General features: G+C 34.6%; 1 protein-coding gene across 2 annotated transcripts in view; it reads left to right on the plus strand.

Moving 5' to 3' along the window:
• Nucleotides 1-22,162, plus strand: part of RFX3 (regulatory factor X3) — a 324,392-nt gene that overhangs the window by 205,415 nt on the left and 96,815 nt on the right. For both annotated transcript variants that reach the window (XM_027862977.1, XM_027862978.1), the window contains exon 4: nucleotides 7,680-7,938. In XM_027862977.1, coding sequence (XP_027718778.1) covers nucleotides 7,680-7,938 — 259 coding nt within the window. The remainder of the gene's footprint in view (nucleotides 1-7,679; nucleotides 7,939-22,162) is intronic.

The raw sequence follows: 22,162 nt of genomic DNA on the forward strand, positions 1-22,162 counted from the left end.
CAAGGAAGTCAGTTTCTAATCCTGTCTGAAGCCAGTAATCCTTTTTGATGTATTCACCAGCAAGTTCTATGCAAATGGATTTTATTTGGCATTGACATAACCAAATAATTCATATAATTGCTGTGTGCAAGTTGGCAGGATAGGCTTTGCAACAATCACATCAGTTGTAAAATGACCACAGGATAGGAAAAAAAACATTTTGTTCAACATAAATTGGTGGCTATGGAATGGGAGTGACATTATCCTAATACATAAATAATTTCCTAAAACACGAAGATCCATTAAAGTAGTTACTTGACATAACATTTCAGACTGAAGGAATATTTTCTGCATAACTATATCCTGTCTATCATAGTTCCAGCTGAAGTAGCTGGGGCTGCTATTTAACTTGCCTGCTCAACCCAAAGTATGAGTAATTGCCTATGTCTTTGTGTAGAAGGTAATATTTATCTCCATCCAAGGGATATAGAATAAGTACACCATTTCTGACTTTAAACTCCTTAAATATTTGTGGTGGTACTGTGTCATAACCTTGGAGTCAGAAGGCCTGAGTTCCAAGCTTTGCTTTGTCACTTAACTGGATGGTATGACTTAAGGCAACTTGCTTCATTTCTGGCTCATCCTATTACTTCCTCTATAAAAAAGGAATAGTAGCTAATTTCACTACCTGAAAGGGTTATTACAGAGGTTGAATGAGGCAGCAGCTGCCTCTTAATTGATGATCTCTGCCTCTAAATTAGTCTCCCTGCCTTCACTTTCTCTCCCTTCCTGTCCACCCCATATACCAGACTCATCTCCCTAAAACATTGTTTTCTTCATGACAGTTCTCTGCTTCATAATCTATGATAGATCCTCACTGAGACTCACATGAAATCTAGTTTCTAAATCAGCAAACCAAAAGGCCTAGATCATATTATATTTTTCTACTAGATCATAAAGTTCATGAAAGTAAGGATCTTATTTTATTTGATCTCTGTATCATCACCAGCACCTAATACAGTGTTCTTGACGTAGTACATAGTAAGTGCTTAATAAATGTTCATTGTATTGAATCAGATATGTACTTTGTAAAGTTAGAACTTAGCAGTAACACTTTGTCTTGTTACCTTTCAAATATATATTTCTCACATAATGTGTATTATCATTATTCATTCATTTTCTCACTGTACCAGATGGCTAGCTCTGTAGTGACAGAGACCATGTCTTCTCTAAATTTCATATTTCCCCCAGCAACTAGTACGGTTGTCTTGCCATAGAGGTGGCTAGTGAATAGTTGTTATATTGTTGTTGTTGAGGACAATGACTATGTCCAAATTTGTTGAAATGTCATGTCTACCAGAGTGAATTTAAGTCCATGTTTACATTCCTGCCCTCTGTTGTAAGGATTTCTGGACATATGTATGTTTTTAAATCTCTCTCAACATGCCATTAAACATTAATCTGGGTAACATAGATTGAAAGCAAAACTCTTTGTAAATTATCTATCTATCTATCTATCTATCTATCTATCTATCTATCTATATATATATACAGTTTTCTTTAACTCAAATAGTTTTAGACTCTATTTTTGTGCCACCTATGTACACCATAGCTAACAGGAATAGTATATTTTCCTCTTCACCAATGTGTTAAATGTGAGCTTTCATGTTTTTTTTTCTTTCTATTTCCTTTTTTTAAGGACTAAAGAATTAAATGGAAAGCTATAGTAGGAATGCCAAGTTACCTCTGGGAATTTATACCTGCTAAAGACAAGAAATTTAAAGTTATGATTCCCACTCCAAATATACACATATATAAAGGCATGAGAGTAATCACCGTATTCGGTAATAAAAGTACTACATGTGAGTAAAGGGAGCCAAGTTATGGTTATTGAGGGAATCGTAACTGTGAATGCCTGACTTTTTGTGAGTAGAAATAAATTTCAATCAGTAACTACTACATTGAGAAAGGGTTTAGTTACTTGTTTCTTCCCTTGCATTTAATATACATACATTTTTATAGAAGATATAACAGGAGCACATATGTATATCTATCTACGGTGGGTAAAAAAAGTGATAGTTCAATAAATGCTTTAGCTTCCCTATTTGAGAAATAAGTATCAAATAATGGGAGTGATTTTTAATCCAAAATGCCAAAATGAGTATCATCCTTATCAAAGAAGTGTTTGTATCCTCAACAGTATCAAACACTGGTCCTTAACCACAATAGGCTCTCAATAAGTATTTGTTGATTTGATTATTTTTCTCACACCATATTGCTGTGATTTCAATTAAAGTAAATGATTGCAGAAACAATTGTGCCTTTTTCATTTAAATCAGGGTATATTGCTACATCAGTAATCTTAACCAGTATTTATGGCTATTCTTTATATGAATAGTTTATGCAATTTAGGTAATGATGATGATAAAAGATATTCAGTGGAAGGTTCCTTGTTTCCCTATTTGGTGTATTTCACAAAACAAATATGCCTCTTACTGGCCATTATCCACTATCTGCCTTGGAGCATTTAGGAGAAAGGTGGCAGATATACAACAGACTAAATACAGCTATTGAGATCCAGATGAATAGGGCATGCTAAAATGCCCACCCCCTCCCTCCAAAAAAAAAAATACTGCACTTGTGCAACTTGCTGAAAGTCCAAAGTGGTATGGCTCTTTCTGTGGCTTTTTGTGAAACACATTCTAGGAACATCCAAATAGGGCCTAAGTTGCTCCACAACATTTGTGGAAGGAGTCCATGGAAATAGTCTACAGCTAGATATTTGAGACACGTTGTTTCCTGTACCATGAATTCATACATTACTTGTTCATTTGCTTATCCATTCAACAAATGTTTACTACATGCCTACAAAGTAAAATGCACTGTTAGTCATTGGAGTAGCTACAAAGTTAGGTAAATCACAGTCATATTTCCTAACTTGTTCAATATTTTGTCCCATTGTCCAAAGAATTGCTTGAAAAGAATTAGTTTTTTTCCTCTGTCTAAACTTGAAGACAAGAATAACTGAGTTACACACTTAATCTGAAAGAATCACTCCCATCTATTATTTAGCAGGTCTTTAGGGAAGCAGCTGTGTGTTAAATAGGACCTTCATGAGAGAGATTTTGCATAATCATTCTAGAGAAGTGGTCTTAAAGTAGTCTTAAAAGAACAGAGTACAGACAGACCATCAACTTCCTAATCCTGGACACTAAGTCTCTCAATGCATTCTAAGATAGTATTAGTTTGGAGTTTTTGTTGTTGTTTTTTGTTTTGTTTTGTTTTGTCTGTTTATTCTGGAAGGAGAGTGCCACTAATGGTTGTGTTGACAAAAGCTTTCTGAGGATCAGCCTAGCTAAGTATAGAGAGGCTCATTACTTCCATCACCAAGTAGCCTGGCCACTATAAGATGATTTATTTAGCCATTATAACCCATAAAGCAAAGAAAAATGCAAAATAACCCTTGTTCCTATGTATCACCCCTCACATCCTACTACTTCTCAGTGATGGTAGCTCAATGGTAGATCACAATTCTTAGACTGTGTATAAATTTTAACTTAGCCATTAGTACTCTTAAATGTGAGATCTTTATTAACTTAAATGTTAGTACTCTTAAATGTGAGATCCAGTGACCAATGAGTGGAGAAACCTAATCATATCAATATTGACATTCTCACTATAAATAATACCAAATAACAAGGAAGTTGTAGCTAAATGGAAAGATGGGTCACAGGTTGTCCATGAAGAAGCATTTAAAGGAGTTGGTAGATTGGTTTTAAGTAGAATTGGGATGCACTAGACATGGTAAGGAGGACCAGGTAACATTTTAAAATGAAATTGACTATATGTTAACAGACAGAAAATCATTGTTTATCATCATAGGATTTATTTCTGAATCAGTTAGTTGTCTGTGTAAAATCAGACTGTTGACTTATGAGAGAAAAGAACAAAATTAATTCCAAATTAGAAGAAATGTGGCATGAAATTAAAAAGACTCCAATATGACCCATTTTAGTAATCTCTTGATGCCTAGAGAAGCATAAAGTTATAAAGGTGGGATGCCATCAAATTATGGAGGGCCCTGTATGTCAGGCAAAATTTTACTCGATGGTAATAGGGAACCACTGAATATTTTTGTGGAGGAGATTTTTAAGACCAGATCTATACACAAACAATATTAATCTGGCAGAAATATGGAAGGATGGATTGTAAAATGGAACAAGTAGGGGTGGGAAGTCCTAATAAGAGGCTAATGCTATAGGCCAGGTAGGTGGCAAACTTGGATGGAAATAAAAATAAGTCCAATTTTGAATCTATTTAGTATGGAATACTGGTGGTCTTTTTAATTGAAGATACACTTATGGAGTTCAGAAGAAAGGCCAAGAGTGGACATAGATATTTGGAAATTTTCTACATGGTAGTAATTGTTGAAATCATGGGAGTAAATGATATCACTAAAGACAAGAGTGTGGAGAGAGAAGAAAGAGGGACAAGGGCAGAGCTGTGGGGAATACCCATTTTATAGGTTTGGGAAAAGAAAAGTGTATAGAAGAGTCATTAGAAAAATCTGAGGATCCCAAGAAGAATTCAAGTCTAAAGCCAAGGAAGGAGTGTTTGAATCCAAAAAGAAGATGGAATCAGTAGTGCAACAGTATAAAAAAGTCAAGGGGGATCAAGACTAATAAAAGGGTATTTGATTTGATGAAATTGGTAGCTATGTTGAGGTAGACAGGTCTAGAGAAGGGTGTTTTAGGAACAGGAATTCCTATCTTATCCTAACATATCTAAATACATTAGTAAGCAGATAGTGGTATGAGAGACTGAAAATGCATGAGAGAGGAGGGGAGGAGGGAAGAAGGAATGATTGGGTCTGGAGGAGAGGTGGGAAGGAGTGGTATCAAGGGTAGTTGGAAGGATTCACCTTAGCAAAGAATAGGAATGCCTCTGTTATCAGAAGGAAGAAAACAGCATTAATGTTGAGAAGTTCTGAGGAACAGAAGAAAGAAGATGAGGGAGCTCATAAGAGATGGCCTCAATCCTAAATGCATATAGTTAAAATTAAGTCAATAAAATATAACAATGAGTGACTATACTGAGCAAAGTCAGGGTCATTTTGACCCAAGGTCTATGCTAAAGCATGATGGGATAAAAACATCTCATCTGCTGAATTCATTCTTTGTTCTCAAAGAGGTTCTCAAAGCATGACCTAGAGCATCCTAACATTTACATGGACTCTCATAATAGTCATATGGGGGGAAAGTTACACTGTTCTTTCAGTTCTTTCACTGTTACAGTTACACTGTAAATATAGGACAAAACAATAAAATGATTTCTATTTAATCATGTTATCTCTTGAAAGGCTTTTCCCCTCAAATAAATTATTGTAACCATCATAGGAGAAACTTAAAATGAGCAAAGCAAAATCTTTGAAATGGTACAGATTTTAGATAGATATTTAGCTGTTCCTTACAGTCAGGTTCAAAAATAGTGAGTAAGTTTCCACTCAATATGCCAGAAACTGAGTCATTCTCTAAAACAACTGTTTTTAAAACATATAATTTGAACATTTCTGCAGAAAATTTTGTGTAAGCAATAATATGTAATAGGAATGAACGTAGTCATCAAGGGCAAGCAGATACAGGATTTCACAATCATCAGTAAATTCATTCAACAAGCATTTTTTCAAGCACCTACTATGTGTAAAAAAAACACTCAGAAATATGGATAAATGGCATAATTCCTTCCTGCTCCCCTTACCTCCCCCAATCCCTACCAAGGAATTTAGTATCTAGTTGGCAAGATAAGTATGTAAAAATCTATAAAGTATCCAAATGTAAGAAACTTGAGAATAAGTGTATGAAAAAGGATGAACAACATATAGAGTAAGAGTTCAAAACAAGGAAAGATCCCTTCTTGATAGAAATATCCAGGATAGCTTCCTGTTCTAGAGGAAGTTGCATTTGAGCTTGGCCTAAAACAAAGGTGTGGAAGCAAGAAAGTGCCTAATGTGGCCCAGGGCAAATGTTAAATGTTCAGGCAGAGCTTTTTAATGCTATAACATGCATCCACGTTGACTGTATTTACAGGAGAAGGCCATCTAATCTAACCCAGGCCTTTGGCTCTGGATAGACCTATACCTAATGGCTTAATAAGAATCCCATCTTTAAAGCACTTCCTAGTAGAAGATTGTGCCATCTCCCTCTGTCACCCATTCCAATGTTTAAAAGACTTTTCTTTTTATGTACCTGCTATTTACAACATCCTTGGGAGTAAAATTCAAAATTACTCATTCCTAAATAAAAGTTACTATAAAATCGATCTCCTGGAAATTGTCCTGCCTTACCTAGGGGATGGGGAGGAGGTATTCAGGAGTCAAGCCTCTCTTCACAAACTGATAAAGAGTGTCTGCATGCTAAGGAGCAATAGTTAAGGTCCCACAGCCTATAAAAAGTTTTAAAACACACTTTCCTTATCCACTTAGTTTTTACCTGTGTAGCTTATTAGAGTAAGAATAATCTCTCCCGTAGATAGCTACTCCCCTCAATAGTCTAACCCTTGTTATGCATAGGATGATAGAATTCTAGAACTGGAAAGGGATTTAGAATGATAGAATTCTAGAACTGGAAAGGTTTTAGGAATATGTAGGCCAACCCTTTTACATTTACAGATGAGGTAACTGAGGCCCAGGGAGATTGAAATAACTTGTTGAAAGTCTCAATTGAATGAGTAGCTCTCCTGGGACTTCAAGCAAATCTTTTGACCCCTTGTCCAATGTCCTTTCTATTAAATCATGCTTTGATTCTATTTAAGCATAGTTTTTAAAGTGCTTTCACATTATCTTATTAAAACAATTGAATGATCACAATTAAATGGGGCCACTTTCATATTTGGTAGGCATAAATTTTAAAGATCCTTGTAAAGTGAACATTCTTTGGTTTAATGGAAGAAAAATGTTATCTGAATGCATTTTTTTAAGTTTCCAGAGAAGGGGTACTGATGAGAAGTATGATAGACGCTATACTTTTAAATATTATGTTTTCAATTCATTCTCATCACTACAGAAGGCAGATATACTGAGTGCCTTTTCCCTTCCAGTACTTCCAGGCGAAATAGTAACAGTTTCTGTACAAGTCATCGTTTACTTTCCCTTTGGGTGGGAAAAGCAATGTATCTGTAAAGTATACAAACAAAAGTTGTTTTCAGAATTTCAGGCATTATGTTTATTCATTCATTTCCTTTTAATTGAATGTCTAATTTTAAACTTCATTAGGCCAAAGGTACTTGCTTTGGATAATTCAGAAAAATACTTCATGAAATACTTCATACCTTTTTTTTGTATTTAAAACATACTATAATTTCTAAGTGGGAAGAGAAGCAAAATTGTGGCTGTAAATGAATTTTTTTTTTTGGTCTTACTAGACTCTGAGGTCTGTGAGAGCAGAGACTGTGCTTTATTTAAACTTTGTATCTTCTCTAGGTGCCTACCACAGTGGAAATTTAATAAATGTTTGTAGGAGTGCAGAATGAAAAAGATAGGAACAGCCTTCATCTAGAGGTCAAGCTAAAGAGAGAGACAGAGAGAGAATGAGAAAGATAGAGAGATGTGTAAATGTGTGTATGCCTATTCTCAATAAAGATATTGAAGAACATAGTCAGTAAATAAGAAAGTAAATACCTTATTTTTCTTTCTCTTTCCAAAGCCGAACAACAACTTATCCTTACACAGAAACCCAGATGTACAGCCAAAACACTGGAGGGAATTACTTTGATACCCAAGGAAGTTCTGCACAGGTGACTACAGTGGTCTCATCTCATAGTATGGTGGGCACTGGAGGGATTCAGATGGGTGTTACAGGAGGACAACTCATTAGCAGCTCTGGAGGAACCTATCTGATTGGCAATTCAATGGAAAATTCTGGCCATTCTGTGACGCACACAACCCGGGCCTCCCCAGCGACGGTAAGTACTTTATTTATTTTTTTTGAGTCCTCATAGTCTTTGATGGGTGTTTTTACTTTTTATATCTTCCTGTATAACAAAAAAAGTCAAAAAGGAAAAATCATGTTAATCAGTATTGATATTATTTTCATTGTTATGCTAATATTTAGAAGTTATCATTTTAATCATGATTTTATGAAATAAGGTAATTAATAATTTTTATTAAACTTCTAATTTTATAGAAGTTTTTCTTTAAGTTCAAGTAACATAAAATAAAATTTCATCCAGTCCTACTAAAAACATATCTTTATGTTATGCCTGATTGTTTTTATGACTTTTGGCATGTAATACAATCACCAAAGAAACAGGGAACAGAGTAAAAAAAATCATTAAATTCAATATTCTCTTTTCTACAGTTGGCATTTAAACTAGGTCTTTGCTTTTTTAAAAAAGTTGTAAGGCATCAGGCAAAAAATAAATCACCTTTGCCTTGGATAAACTATAACTATAAGATAGCATCATTATTTTTTGATAAAGAAATGAAACATATGTATGGACTTGAAATTTTATTTCTCAAATTTGGAACCAGTTCAGTGCTACAAAATATTTGCTCAAAATTTGGATTTCAGTAGAATGTGTTTTACTGTTTTATAAAGCAATTTCTAGCCAAAACCTCACAATCAGCCTTCAGTTGGTTTTCCCAGCTTTACAGCAAGACAAAGTAGAAGAAAATGTCCAGGGTCAAACAGCATGGTATTTGGAATTCCATAGCAGAGGTAGAAAAACAGATAATTACCTGAATTGTTGCTTGAATTCTGATCTTTCTCTCACCAGTGTGGACCTGAGTATACTTGTACTATGAAGGAAAAAGGGAAAAGTAGTTTTGAGGAAAATATTCATCTAATAGATTTTTATATTATTAAGTGGGATTTATTCAAGATTTTTATTATATACTTTGCATATATATATATATGAGAACTATATCTGTAAGCAATTTTATGTTACCAGTTAGGGATCATGACTTATTCCATGGGCTGGCATTTTCTTCACTTACTGCATTTTTCAGAATCCATTTTTTAAAGTGCTACATTTTTAATTTGTTGAAAGCTTCACTGTTTTGACTGAAAACTATTCATAATGACTTTTATTTTTGTTTCATTGGAATGGTCTTCAAATATATACATTTTTCTTCCCCAAAATACCTGTTCTTATCTCTAGTCAAATATAGTACTTGTAAGCTTTTATGTTGATCTGGTTTATAATTTATGCATTAGAAATGAAAGATCATTTTGCCATTAACAGTCTATGAGGCCTTGTATAAGTCCCTTAATCTTGCTGACCTGAATTTTCTTCTTTTTGAAAACTGAGAGGTTTAGATTAGGTCAGTGTTCTTGGCTCCATGCAATATGAGAGGGTGGGTGTTCTGTGACAGAATTTTCACGTTTGCAATGTGCTCCACTCTAAACTTTTAAGTATGAAATTTTGTATCTCAAAATGTAGATTAGGTGCAGCAACTCTTCAGTACAAAAATAGGCTTACTTTATTCTGCTCTAAAATTGCCCCGACCCCCTTTTTTTTTTTCAGAATCATTCCTGGGCCCTACTCCCAAAATAGTGTTTATGGGGATTCTGTTGTTATATTTTAAGCTTCAAAGTAGTTTCTAGCCAAATTAGTTTGGGAAATGCTAGACGAGATGATATATAAAGTCCCTTCCTTCTATAATTGTCTATAATTCTAATAAAAGATATATACAAAGAAATGATAAGAAATCCCAAACCTAAAAATTACTACATCTTACGAAAAAGAAGCCCCAGGAAAAGTTATACAAGAATCCCTCTTATTTTATTTATGCCAAAAACATAAGAGAAGATGATTTTTAGTGGCACACAAGGTTGTCACTCCTGAGGCCTTAAGGAAAATCACAAGGGAAGTGAAATTGACTTTCTCATCTGTTTATGGACACCCTTCTCCCTAGCCTGCAGTATCCAACATCCTCATGTTGTTCTCCAGTTATCCAAGGCCAGTGCATCTTTAAAGACTCTGCAGTGGATCATCGAGGCCTGATGCCTTCTCTCTTGAAATACCTCTTATAGGACTGCCCCTTTGTCCACCCCCCAACCCTCAGTCCTTCAGCTTTCTAGGAGTTAGGAAATTATGTGACTAAAGCAGTTCACACTAAGGAATAAAGAATTAATAGACTCGACCAACTTAGAGCCATTTGCAGTATAAAAGAATAGATTTTTAACCCAAGTGAAATCCTAATTGATAAAATGTGTCTGGAAGGTATTTTTGAATATGTGTCTTTTGGTGGCTACTAAAATTGAAGTCTGAACATGTAACACACGCTTCTGAAAGGTTGCCTCGCCACATGGTGGGATATAGTTAAACTTCACTGAAACTATTAATATGAAAATTTTAGTTAGAAGTGGAGATTAAAAGTAATTTTATTTTAGGACTAAGCTGTAAGGGCCAGTTTCAAATAAAATGTAAGAATATGCTGTAAAGAATTTATAGCCATTTTACATACATATAACAAATTGACTTTTATTACTAATTTGATTAGTTGATAATTTTTCTAAGATGCTGAATGATTTTTCATTGAATCAATGAATTGTATCAACAAATTAACCCACTCAGGGTTTGTTTGTTTTGTTTTTTGACACTTTAAAGAAACAGTTTGAGTTTATTAACATAGATCTGCTCGTTGTCAGTATGCTAAATTTAATTTTATTATTTTTAATAAAGACATAAATTTTAGCTCTTTATATAAATAATGGAAGGTAGTATGCCCCCTTAAAATAGATAGCACAAATGATTAATATTTTTATTAGAATATTATAAAAATTAAATTAAGTACTAATTACTAATAACAATGATGATATTACCATGGAAAACGACCAAATTCAGTATGCAACAACAAATATCCATATTAATGGTAATATACAAGAATTTATATGTATATATTTTTATTTTATGCTGAAGAAAGAAATACAATGAATATCTTGTGAGGTTGTTTTTGTTGTTGTGTGTGTGTGTGTGTGCTTTACAACAAAAAATTTGGAGGAAGTGAGGAAAAAATAAGTGAAAAGTTGTGTTTCATATAGAGCAATCTAAAGGAAATTGTTGAACTGAAGCCGACTTGAAACAGAATACTTATCTAAAGTATGGATTTGCTAGTACTTTATAGTGTTACCCTGCATTTATTGTCACCATTTATGTTTGAACTCAACTGTTTTCCCACTTTACACAAAACATCTTCTTTATCTGTTTGATCCTGCAATGAAATTTTAATTCTCAGTTTACATTATCATACCTATTACCATCATAAATATAATGGCATAACAAAGCTTAACTACCATGAAACCTGCTAAAGGAAGCAAGTGGCCATTATTTTTAAAAATGGTTTTCTTGATAGCTGACCTTCATCTGCGGGGTTTTTTGATAGTAGAACATTTAAAATCTAAAATAATTCAGCCTTTTCTATAGGTATTTCATCAATGTTGGTTCCCATGAAAAGTTTCATGTATATTTAATTCATTGCAGAATCAAATAAAAATTGTTAAAAAGCTAAAATGTGTAAGTACCGTTGGCAAATTTATAGGCAAAAGCTATGGTTGCCTTTATAAAACCAATTAACTAGACTCAGTTCAATTTCTTTGGCTATCTTTTGTTGTTCAACTATGCTTAATATGGAGGCAACTTGGTGGTACAGTGGATAGAGTATTAGACTTGGAATCAGAATGACTCCTGTATCTGAGTTCAAATGTGATTTCAGACACTTACTAACTGCATGACCTTGAACAAGTCACTCAATCCCATTTGCCTCAGTTTCCTCATCTGTAAAATGGGCTGCAGAAGGAAATGGCAAACCACTCTAGTATCTTTGCCAAGAAAACCCCAAATGGAGTCACAGAGAGTTAGACATGACTGAACAACAATAAATGCTTAATATGGCTGAAATAATCAATTAGAATTTGGTCAATTCTAGAATTTATGTCCTGTGTGGACACGACTTATGTTTGCAGAGGCAAAGAGAAGCAAAGAGTTGACTAATCTAGTGTACATAGTTAAACCTTATAATCCTAGGAGGAAAATCAGAAAGCCTTTTTCTCCTGCTTACTAACTAGATTTTTTTTTTAATTATCTGGATAATTGCCTTGATTTTTCCACTTCGCTTAGCTTGTGTGGATACAGGTACAATTTTGTTTAAATACAGTGGTAAGGGGTTTCCTAGCATGAAAATCCATTTTATGAAGATGCTATCTTGGAAATATATTTAGCATTGGAAATATCTTTACCTACTCCAGTATTAAGAACATAATCATATTTGTAGTCCTGTGGGAGCATGAAAGTCAAGTGAGTTACAACTAATGTTTCTAAATGGCAACTTTTTTTTGCCTTGAAACACATTTCACTTTAATTTTATAATTTTAAATGCAAAAATAAATCATTTAAATTTTTTTCCTATTTTTTCATAGTCCATCATGCATTTCGTCCTTGGATTATATGCTTTATAAAAGCTAAATTCTTGAAGTGTCTTGAAAATATTGACTAAGTGCAAACGTCTGCTTATGTCACCATTTGTTTGGGCGAGCGGGTCAGATCACTAAAAATTGAGTTATTTTTGGCTAATGCAACAGTAGAAAGCAAACTTTAGTTGGAAAGCTGTCCTGGTAATACTCAAAAATGGTCTCTGTCCTTTCATCCACTGTGTTCTTTTAGGTCATTTGCTGATGAGATAATGAAGATATATAAAGAAACTTGCAAACTTAACAAGGCTCCAACTGTAGAAGAAGTATAAGCTATAAACTTCTCATTTGTTTACCATAATGAATATATCTAAAAGTCATTTCACATGCTTAATTGTTAGCTAGGACATTTGGGGAACGTTGCATACCTTTTTTATTGTGCCCTTAGTAGATGTATTTAATTAAATATAATTTAACCTGTAATTTTTTAAAGTATTAAATCTTTTCACACTATTACACATTGATACTAAGACTCCATTTATTTTTAATATCTTACTAGGACTTACACTATGAAGTTAACATTGGCTACAACCATGATTTAGACCTAACTGTACTTGTGACTTTTCATTCTGATTTATCACCACAACATACCTTTGTCTTGGTTCATTTGTAAAATCTAAGGGATTTGTTCATCTCTGTTAAGTTTCCTTATGACAAGATACAGCACACTCTTTTTAAGGATTTTGTAATAAACTTTCTTGAGAATTGAAGATATATTATTTTTGTTACTGGTGCTTTTATATTCATTAAAACTTCACTTATTTTACTTGCTGCCTGTACCACATGTAGCTATTGGCATCATTCAGATTAATTTATTCCCACAAAATAATATCATTTTATAACATAATATTGTTTCATAAAATTTATTTATGAAAATTGCTTTTATCCTTGATACAATTTCATTAGATATCTTCTCAAAATGAACTATTAAAGTTATTTTTGTACTTTTATATACATCTAAGAGGAATGGGCTTTAACTCTTAATAAAAACAATTCTCTAAGGTATCAGAGGGAAAATATACCAGAGTTATGTTATTTACATCACTACTTTTTGTTCCTGTTGCGTTGTATTTTTTCATTCATTATTTTAAAAATTGAACTTCATTTTAAACTATTTATTAGAATTATTTTTTTCATATGTAAGCTCAAGATAACCTCAGATTGCATAATCCATGGAAATGTAAAGGCATTGTAGAATTGTACAAAATGCAGACTTTTCCTCACTTTAACTGAAAAGATCTGTAGGTAGAAATTTTATAGTTAAGGTTGTATGAAATGTTCTACTCCTAGAGTTTTGTATTCTTTAGAATTCTAGGTAAGCTATAAATTAAAGATGGATAGAAAATGACCTTGGCTAATCTTGACCTTCAGTAGAGGAATAGAATGAATCAATTTCTCATAAAATTGATCTGTAAAATTTTAAAACAAAGGAGAAATTTCCACTTAAACTAAAATGATGCTTATGAACTCCTAAGTGTTATAAAATTAGTGAGATAACTCATTCCCACTTCATAGGTCATCTAAATTACAAAGGATAGTAATATCCAGTCAATTTCCTAATAAAATAATGAAGATTTAACTGTGTCAGCTTCTATTTTATCTTTTCTCCCACTTTTAAGCCAACTTTTAGGTTCATTTCTTATATTGCATGTGTTATGAATTTTGAAGAGTTACTAATTGCTTTTCCAGCCATAGAGACAAAAATATAATACAAAATGTATTGACTGAAAATGGAAGCTGGCTACTGTCTACTTAGTTACATAAGAGATAAAACTATTCACCCAACAAATTCTATTTTCTACCTCCTCTCCTGGCCCATGCCTTGTGAGAAAATGGTGCAAAAGAAACCACAGTGCATCTGCCCAATTGTCTATTCTTAATATAAGCGGAAATTTCTCCCTGCCCCAACTTACACATTGAAGCATGAGATTTGATTACCACTTTCACAGTATGTATAACAACAGTTGTGGTCATTGCCCACAAAATTATGCAGCTTATTTTAAAATCTAACTATAGTGTGTGATTATAGCTGTTGATGGCAGTAGATTTCATAGGCTGTAAGTTTCACATGCTAACTATAAACTATAATATTTTCAAGTGTTTGCTTTAAATTTCCTTACCTTTACTTTTATTGACTTTTCCTTCTGCCTTGTAAGGGATGACTTAGCAATTTTAATCATGCCTTCAAAATCCTAGCCAAGGAATTTTTTTTTCCCAAAATAAAACAATACTTGTCCCTACCACTATCCACCCACCTATGGCAGTCCACAGAATTTCTTAACTCCTTTTCCATGTTTCCATTATAAAAATGTTCCATATGACTTAGATTCTCATCCTAGACTTCAATTAAAATCCTCCCCTATCACTAAATTTGACAAGGGACTCTGTGGAAAGGTACTTCAGTACTTCAAAAGAGCCTTGAATTCCCCAAGCATTAATAGTACAATAATACAGATGTCAACTCCTCCCCACCTGACTTGACTTTTTCACTAGTTGCCATGGTCAGTAAAATCATTGTCTCACAGCCAGCCTTTCAGTGATGATTCCCATCTGTGCTTAGCTAAACTGATTCTCAACTAATCGTCTCTTACTGGGCCTGTCAAATTTGGAAGGACCTAGTGGAACCTAAGCTTCTGTGGCAGTCTTTAAGAACCTTGGATGATCTGTAGGCTATGCTGAAGCAATGGAGGAGAACATAAGCTAAGGGAGATATTTAGCACTAAATGCTGTTAATATTTAGCACTAAAGAGCGTTTTAAATATAGTGGTATGTGACATGGAGTGAAAATAAAATTTTTATTTGAGTTTTTTGTGAAGTGTTAAGATTCTTTCCTTATCACTGAATTTTGAGACTTTTTTTAATGGTAATTTTTATTTATTTTTTTGTTTTCAACATTTACTTCCACAAGATTTTGAGTTCCAAATTTTCACCCCATCTCAGCCCGCCCCCCACCCCAAGATGGCATGCATTCTAAATACCCCTTCCCCTAGTCTGCCTTCCCTTCTATCTCTCCCCCCCATCCTATAGGGCAGGATGGATTTCTGTACCCCATTTCCTGTATTTATTTCCCAGTTGCATATGAAAACATTTTTTTAAACATGTGTTTTTAAACTGGGTTCCAAATTTTCTCCCTTCCTCCCTCCCCACCCACCCTCATTGATAAGGCAAGCAACTAAATATAGGTTATGTATGTGCAGTTCTGCAAAACACTTCCATAGTAGACATGCTGTGAAAAAACTAACTCTATTTCCCTTAATCGTATCCCGCCCACCCCTTTATTCTATTCTTTCTTTTGACCCTGTCCCTCCTCAGAATTATTTGCTTCTGATTACTCCCTTTCCCAATCTGCCCTTCTCTCTATCATTCCCCTACTCTCTTGTCCCCTTCCCCCCCCCATTTTCCTGTAGGGTAAGACAGATTTCCACACCCAATTGAGTGTGTATATTATATCCTCCTTAAGTCAAATCCTATGAGAATAAGATTCACTCATTCCCTCTCACCTTCCCCCATTTCCCCTCCACTGTAAGAGCCTTTTCTTTTGTCTTTTTTTTTGTGGGATAATTTACCCCATTCTACCTCTCCCTTTCTCCTTCTCCTAGTATATTCCTCTCTCACCCCTTAATTTTATTCTCCAGATATGACCCCTTCATCTTCAACTCACCCTGTGCCCTCTATCTATCTATATCTATATATACATACATATAATTTTTTCCCCTCTAACTACCCTAATAATGACAAAGGCCTCATGAGTGACAAATATCATCTTCCCATGCAGGAATGTAAACAGTTCAACCTTAATAAGTCTCTTATGATTTTCTCTTTCCTGTTTATCTCTTCATGTTCCACTCGAGTCTTGTATTTGAAAATCAGATTTTCTATTTAACTCTGTTCTTTTCATCAAGAATGCTTGAAAGTCCTTTATTTCACTGAATGACCATTTTTTCCCCTGCAGGATTAGTTTTGCTGGGTAGGTGATTCTTGATTGTAATCCTATCTCCTTTGCTCTCTGGAATATTATATTCCATGCCTTCCAGTCCCTTAATGTAGAAGCAGCTAAATCTTGTGTTATCCTGATAGTGTTTCCACAATACTTGAATTGTTTCTTTCTGGCTGTTTGTAATATTTTCTCCTTGACCTGGGAACTCTGGCATTTGGCTACAATATTCCTAGGAGTTTTCCTTTGGGGATCTCTTTCAGGAGGAGATAGGTGGATTCTTTCAATTTCTATTTTGCCCTCTGGTTCTAAAATATCAGGGCAGTTTTCCTTGATAATTTCTTGAAAGATGCTGTCTAGGCTCTTTTTTTGATCATGGCTTTCAGATCTTCCAATAATTTTTAAATTCTCTCTCCTGGATCTATTTTCCAGGTCAGTTGTTTTTCCAAAGAGATATTTCATTGTTTTCTAATTTTTCATTCTTTTGGATTTGTTTTACAGTGTCTTGATTTCTCATAAAGTCACTAGCTTCCAATTGCTCTATTCTAATTTTTAAGGAAGTATTTTCTTCAGTAAGCTTTTGGGCTTCCTTTTCCATTTGTCCAGTTTTGCTTTTTAGGGCATTCTTCTCCTCGTTGGCTTTTTGGACCTCTTTTGCCATTTGGGTTAGGCTATTTTTTAAGGTGTTATTTTCTTCAGTATTTTTTTGGGTCTCCTTTAGCAAGCTGTTGACTTGTTTTTCATGATTTTCTTGCAAAACTCTCAGTTTTTCCTCTACTTCTCTTACTTGCTTCTCAAAATCCCTTTTGAGCTCTTCCAAGTCCTGGGACTGATTCATATTTTTCTTGGAGGCTTTGGATGTAGGAGCTTTGGCTTTGTTGTCTTCTTGGAAGAACTGAAAATTTACAGGTCCCTGGAAGTAGCTCTGAAAACAGCTGTACAAACCCCAGAAGCTTGGATCAGTACACTCTTCACATTGGAAGCAGACTCTTACCTTAACAAAGAGTTTAAAACTCAAGTAATTGGCCAGGATCATGAGTATGCAGCACAAAAAGAGTCAGTCTATATTATCTTACTTTGGTGACAAAGAAGATCAATCAAAGCTGTGACCCAGATCCAAGCATGGGCAAAGAAAGAGATTCCTCCCTTAGCACTGGCCCTGAATTCAGGAAGACCTGAGTTCAAATCTGGCTTCAGATACTTGACACTTACTAGCTGTGTGATCCTGGGCAAGTCACTTCACCCTATTGCCATGTCAAAAAAAAAAGAAAGAAAAAGTGTTCAAGTTTCCATAACAATAGAATACAGAGATAGTATGGAAAATTAAAATGCACAGATAACCTGGAAGTCTTTTTAAACATTTATGTTTGTTAGTAATGTAGTAAATGATTGGTTTTATTTTCATTTTTATCTTCTTTCCCCAACTGTGTCCATCTCTGAATGGTTTTAGCACAAGATAGTAGTGAGATATGGCTCAGAAACCCACATTTCTCTATGGTAGGTGAATGAAGGAGCACTCTGACTATGCATTTATCTCCCTGAATAATTAAGAATTATTCTTTTAAATAACAATTAGTTTATCTGTCCATTATTTGAGCTTAATAAAGTCACATAAATTTATTAAAATTTTAGTGATTTTAGTGATCTAGTGATTTCATTTTAGTGATACTTTAGATAGAAAAAAAGGAAAAATGGCAATACTCTTTGTATGGCTTTTTATTTATATTAAAATGATAAATTCCAAAAGGTGGTGATTAAGTCAGAATTCAATTTTTGCTTTATCTTTCCCTACTTACTCTTAACCTGGAAAATTCCTGTACCACAAACCTTGGAATAAATTTGGCCCTGAGTGCATTTACAGCTGATTTCTTTGAAACTAATTTTATCACATACTTGTCTGGGTTCATCATCACAGATATGACTATCATTACATAATCCTAGATCACCACCATAGTTGGGGGTCATCAGGGAGGAAATGGGCCATGCAGCAAGATTACAGGAAGTTTTTAAGAAAAAAAAGAATGCCAGTTTTACTTTTAAAAAGCAGTCTTACCTAACATAAACTCATTTGTTTTGCAAATGACTTTAGTCCCCCTAGATATTCCAAACAAGTTTTAGTAATACAAAATTGCCAAAATTCCAGGGTACATTGCTAACATTATCCAAATGTCACCAAATTAACCATGAACCAAATGTAACAAATTCAGCTTAGGTAAATAACCAAAAGATCAAACTTACTTGAACCAGAATGGAAATTTTATAAGACAAAGAGATCATTTTTGTCCATAAAAGCCCAAAAGACAAATCTCCCCTTGGTTTTTTAGAACTACAAAGAACCCTTACCATATAGCAATTTCTATTGAACCGTTCCATTCCAATTTGAAGTGATTTTTCCAAGCATTATTTTTGTATAAACATATCTGTGTTCCTTAAACAACACTTTTAGTGCCAGGGATTTAGTGAAAGACGGTGAGGGGAGTGGTTCAGCTGTTCCTTCTGGGGCCTAGGAAAATAAATATCATCCCTCTTTCATTTGACAATCCTTTATTTGACAAGCAGTTATCAAGTGCCTACTAAGCGCCAAGCACTGGGCCAAGTACTTGCCACACTAAGACAAAAGCAAAAGAGTTTTCAAGGAGCTTACATTCTGCTGGAAGGAAACAGCATCTATATAGATGTATGTTTGTATATCAAAGACTGTTCTGATCACCCTAAATTTTTTCCACCACTTAAACATCCCCAGCTCCTTCCACCAAACTTTGTATAACGTGAGCTCTGGTTTTATCACCATCCTGATTGTCCTTCTCTTGCTGTTGTATTCCAGTTTGTCAAACCGTTTCTAAAATGTGTCTCCCTGGACTTCAGACGCTACTTCTGTGGCCTGACTAGAGAAGGGAATGGTAAAATCATCATCTCCTCCTTCTGGACACATCATTTCAAGTGTAGATCATTAGCTCTTTTGGCTGTCATGTTATGCTGCTGACTCATAGTGATCTTGGATTTCACTAAAACACCATGCTTTTCCCCCCTACATGAACTATTGTATTTTCACCATCCCCCAATTTTGTACTTATGCAGCTGATTTTTTTTTTAACCTGAGGGATAAGATTTTGAAAGAGACAGCATGGTATCAGCATAGATTACAGGACTGGGATTCAGGAAAGCCTCAGTTCAAATCCTGTCTCAAACTCTTACTAGCAGAATGACATTAGGCAAGTCACTTAACTGCTCTGTGCCTCAGCTTCTTTATCTGTAAATTAAGGGGGTTAGATTCAGTGACCTCTAAGGTCCCTTCCACCTCCAAATCTATGATCCTATGTTTATCTTCATTAAATTTAACTTTCCTAGGTTCGGCCAAATATTCTACCCTTTAAGATGTTTTTGAATCCTTATTCTGGCAGTTATCTTTTAGTTATCTCTTCCAGTTTGCTATCTATGCTTTCATCCAAATTCCTCTAGAATCTTATAGTATATCAGTTTCTTGGTTGCTTTCTTTTGCCTCAACAGTAAAATTTAGAGGACTATGAGCCTAGAAAAAAATAGAAAGCATATTGTAAAATGTCTAGATTAAAACTCTTAAGGATTTCACAAAATAACAGAATCTTAAAATTGGAAGAAACCTCAGAAATCATCTAGTCTAGCTCAAAACTTTAAAAGAATCCCCTCATCATATCCAACAAGTTATCTTCTTGCCTCTCTAGTGATTATTATGGATAATTACCATTATTCACAATTCTTTAGAAACTAAAGGGTTAGAAAATGTATCCATTAAAATGTATCCATTCACAGCAATCATGTGAGGTAGCTAGCGTAAGTAGTTATTTTTTCATATCACAGAGGAAATTGAAAGAAAAATTAAGTGACTTGCCCAAGATCACAAGGCAGTTTTCATAGCCAGAATACAAACTGTGGTATCAGAACTGTCCCACCTCAGATATTTACTAGCTGTTTATATATGGGCAACTCATTTAATTTCTCAAAAGACTCAATTTTCTCACTTCTAAAATGGAAATAATCATTTTTGTGTACCAACTTTGAGGGGTGCTGTGAGTAAGGTGCCAAGCAGACCTTAAAGCATTATGTCAGTTGGCCTATCAGTCCACAAGCATTTATTGAGCATTGACTACTTGCCAGATACTGTGCTAAACACTCAGGATACAAAGAAAGGCAAAAATAGCCCCTGTGATTAAAGAGCTCACTTTTTGATGGAGGTGGCATATAAATAACTAGGCACATACCAGATGGATAAAGAACAAATGGAAGGTGATCTCAGAAGGGAAGGCATTAGTGTGTGGGGGAGGGGGGAAATGGAAAGCTCTCTTACAGAAAGGAGGATGTGAGCTTAGACTTGAAGGAAATCGGGGAAGCCAGGAAGCTGAGATGATGAGAGAGAGTATTCCAGGCATGAGAGACAGCTGGGGCAGAGGCCCATACAAGGAAGAGGGAATGTCCTGGGCAGGGAAGAACAGATAGGGCACTATAATTTGATTGGTTATACAGCATATAGAGGGGAATTAAAGCATTAGAAGATTGGAAAAACAAGAAAAAGAATTGCACTTTAGAAATCATATTGGCAACCGAGTGGAGGATGAATTGGAATGGGGAGAGAGTTGTGGCAAGGAGACGAATGAGAAGACTGTTGCCATAGTCCAGGTAAGAAGTTATGAGGCCTTAATTAGAGTCATGGCTGTGTGAATGGGGGTGTTCTGAAAGCAGAACTAACGAATTGGCAATGGATTAGACACTTTGTTGGAATAATATTTGTTTTAAATTCATAATTGAAAAAAATGCTAAATTTCAGTTGGCACTTAGGGAAAATGATTATAATTTTTGCCATTCAACTTCATGGACTCCCTGAAATCTATACATGGACCCCTTGCATTTTCATAGATCCCGAGTTAAGAAGCCTTGATCTCTTGGCTTCATTCTCCATTCTAGAGTTGTTTTGAGACACCCCTACCACCACAGCTGGGTAGGGAGCCCCATCATAAAGCAACTGAAAGAAAATCCTAGCTCTCCAAAGTGGTTGGATCACCAAGAACTTCTTCACCATCTGGGGAACTCTTCCCAGGGGTAAGGAAAAGCAGTTACCTAGGGGATAATCAATTAATCCACATTTATTAAGATCTTAAATAGAAAGAGGGAAGAGAAGCAGATTCTCAGCTTTCTTGTTCAGCGTCCTCATCTCCTCTTCTCAGATGAAGTATTACTTCCTGCTAACCTTCTCAGGCACTATATTAGTTATATTAAAACAGTTTTACATTTTCAGATAGCATCAGAACTATGTATTACAAATATTTTTAGCTCTAAATCACAAAGCAAATCTAGTATTTTTCTACAACTCCTTGAAATATGTCTATAAAGCAATTTGAGATCTTTTGGCATTTAATTTCTATGCATTTTATACCCTAAAAAAATTTATACTCCTTAAAATATTTAAAACATCGCCTGTAGCAGGTATTGGAGCTAGAGATTAAAATGTATATATCATTAATCCAATGGGTATAACAGTATAACTACAGCCACAATAATGATGATGTCATAGATCCTAGGGACTGTAAAATAAAAAAAGGGTTTTTTTGCATAGGAAAATATATCCCAGCCTGGTAGAGAGATGGATAACAATGGTCCAATAATCATCTCAGCCTACTGTGCAAGCACCACACCATAATTAGCAACTACTCAGAGTAACTGAGATTCATTTATATTGAGAGAGAACCCCAATTTTTTGATTATTGGATTATCTTTTAGCCATTCCCAAACATGTACATAGTGTTTGTAA

This window comes from Vombatus ursinus, unplaced genomic scaffold, assembly GCF_900497805.2.
Source record: "Vombatus ursinus unplaced genomic scaffold, bare-nosed wombat genome assembly UNPS02014770.1, whole genome shotgun sequence".
NCBI classification, from domain to species: Eukaryota; Metazoa; Chordata; class Mammalia; order Diprotodontia; family Vombatidae; genus Vombatus; species Vombatus ursinus.